Here is a 2,010-nt window from a genome sequence, read left to right on the forward strand (position 1 = left end):
GATTCAGCCCGGGATGCCGCGAGATTAGCTTCCTTAAGGGCCTTGAGAACAGCTGTACGCATCGCTCTCTCCGATGCACATCCTTTTCCTGCACTCGTGACAGGAAATGCAGATGGATACTTCAGTCCCAACTCCGATTCGCCAGGCACCTGCGTCTGTATTGCTGCTACTAACATAATTTCTGCGGTGCGCGCAGCTGCCGCAGCTGCTTTTGCTTCCCGAAGCGCAACTCCACCATCATCTTCAAAATGCGCTCGACACACACTGCTGCTTGCGATCCCTCGAAACTGGCGGCAAATGGACTGCGCTGCATTATGAATTGCGTCGTCTGCATTGAGAGCACAACAACACTTTCTCATGCAACTGTGCAAAAATAGAGCCACGAACACGGCGATTCTGAAATATGCACAGCAAGAGAGCTAAATCTAATCCATGCTTGGCGGGGGCATCGCCGCGAGACTTCTCGAAGTCTCAGCTTACCATCGAAACACTCAGCGACGGGAAAAAAGAAACTTGGGTCGCCATCGCAGGGACAAAACCACCAAGTGCTGTGCTCATCAGCTGATCCTTTGTGTCCCCCTCCTTCAAGGGCGTCGGGCACTTCGTGGTGTGCTCCATGTGTAGGTTCCCGTACAGCAGTAGGGTGGTTCGGCGGTTGTAGGTTCCTACCGGAATTATTCGTGACTGGCGTGCGCCCTGCTTGAACCAACCCTTCGCCAACGACTGCGCACAGACCCACCGAACTCCTCAGTGATTCAGCATCTGCAGATATTTCGGTCGGCCAAATGAAGTAAGAGAGGCCAGGAATGCATGTATATGCCTGGTAATCTTCATTTCGGTGTATGGTTGAAGCCCATACAAAACGCAGTATATAATGCCAGTTCTTACTCGGATCACCTGCAGCTTCATCCCCTGTACCTTGTTGAAGACTGGACGGTCTTATTTGNGCCAGTTCTTACTCGGATCACCTGCAGCTTCATCCCCTGTACCTTGTTGAAGACTGGACGGTCTTATTTGCGTACTGTCCCTGCTACGCTGAAGCACATCATCACTTCCTTCCTGAGTCACCGCTGGCTCGGTGGCAGATGGAGCTTCGCTGGATCCCTGCGTGTCAGAGAGTCTGGGCACAGCTGGGAGTGTATTTGCTTGATCAGCTGCAGAGACACTGTCCCTCCTGCACGTCCTTGCGCCAACTGAAGGATCGTGCAAGCTGACCGGCATGGAAGTCAAACCGGCATCTCCTTGCAGTGGGTGACAATCTGTGGCTAATGAGAGAAGTGGAGAACTCCCATGACTGAGTATACCGTTGCGCACTTCTGCACCACTTTTTGCCACCATAAGAACGCACCCGCTATTCGGGTGGGCGGCTAGTGACAGGCTGATGACTGCACTTTGGGTAATTCCTCGACCAAAGCGCAGAACCACCGCTCTGGCAACAGGTTCCTTAGTATCCAAACAGAAAATCATTCCTGTAGAGCAGTGATAAAGCATATGGAGTTNCTTACCTCTTTCCTCAACAGGTGAAAGGAACTTGCTACGCGCTATTGTGAAGAAGCAGCGGCCTTCACCATCGATGCAGCAGTTGTTGACTTCCCAATCTTCTCCTCGAGATGCGACAAATTCTTGTAGACGTCCTGCTGCACACAACCTATCTGAGTATTGCTCAACTGGACTGTGTAACCAGTCATGCATGCTCTTCAGGTTCTCCCATGCTTGGGTGCTAGCATCGTCTGAACCAAGGGACTCGAGCTCTTGTTCCTCTTCAGCAGCGTCCTCACAGTTCGGTGTCCTGTCCAGACATCTTCTTGCAACAGCATCTGGACCACTAGGGAGAGTGTCCTCGTCATGGCCCATTTCACGGCAAAATTGTCGAACACTATATATTCGGCGGATAGGAGGGGAGCCTCCTTGGCGCCCACTACCGTCACCCTCCCGCAAAATGTTTGGAGATGAGGTGGGTGTGGCTGTTCCTGCAGAATTGGATCCCAGGGAGCTACGTACACGCAGACG

At 52.3% G+C, this 2,010-nt stretch overlaps 1 protein-coding gene across 1 annotated transcript in view; it reads right to left on the bottom strand.

Annotated features, from left to right (window-relative positions):
- EMH_0047800 (uncharacterized protein) overlaps positions 1 to 1,854 on the bottom strand; it is a gene marked incomplete at both ends in the record, with an annotated part of 2,023 nt that extends 169 nt beyond the window's left edge. The window contains 4 exon segments of the mRNA XM_013499811.1: positions 1 to 328; positions 481 to 723; positions 969 to 1,497; positions 1,501 to 1,854. Coding sequence (XP_013355265.1) covers positions 1 to 328; positions 481 to 723; positions 969 to 1,497; positions 1,501 to 1,854 — 1,454 coding nt within the window.
- Positions 1,855 to 2,010: the final 156 nt, after the last annotated feature.

This window comes from Eimeria mitis, genomic scaffold, assembly GCF_000499745.2.
Source record: "Eimeria mitis Houghton genomic scaffold, Emh_scaff47, whole genome shotgun sequence".
Lineage (NCBI taxonomy): Eukaryota > Apicomplexa > Conoidasida > Eucoccidiorida > Eimeriidae > Eimeria > Eimeria mitis.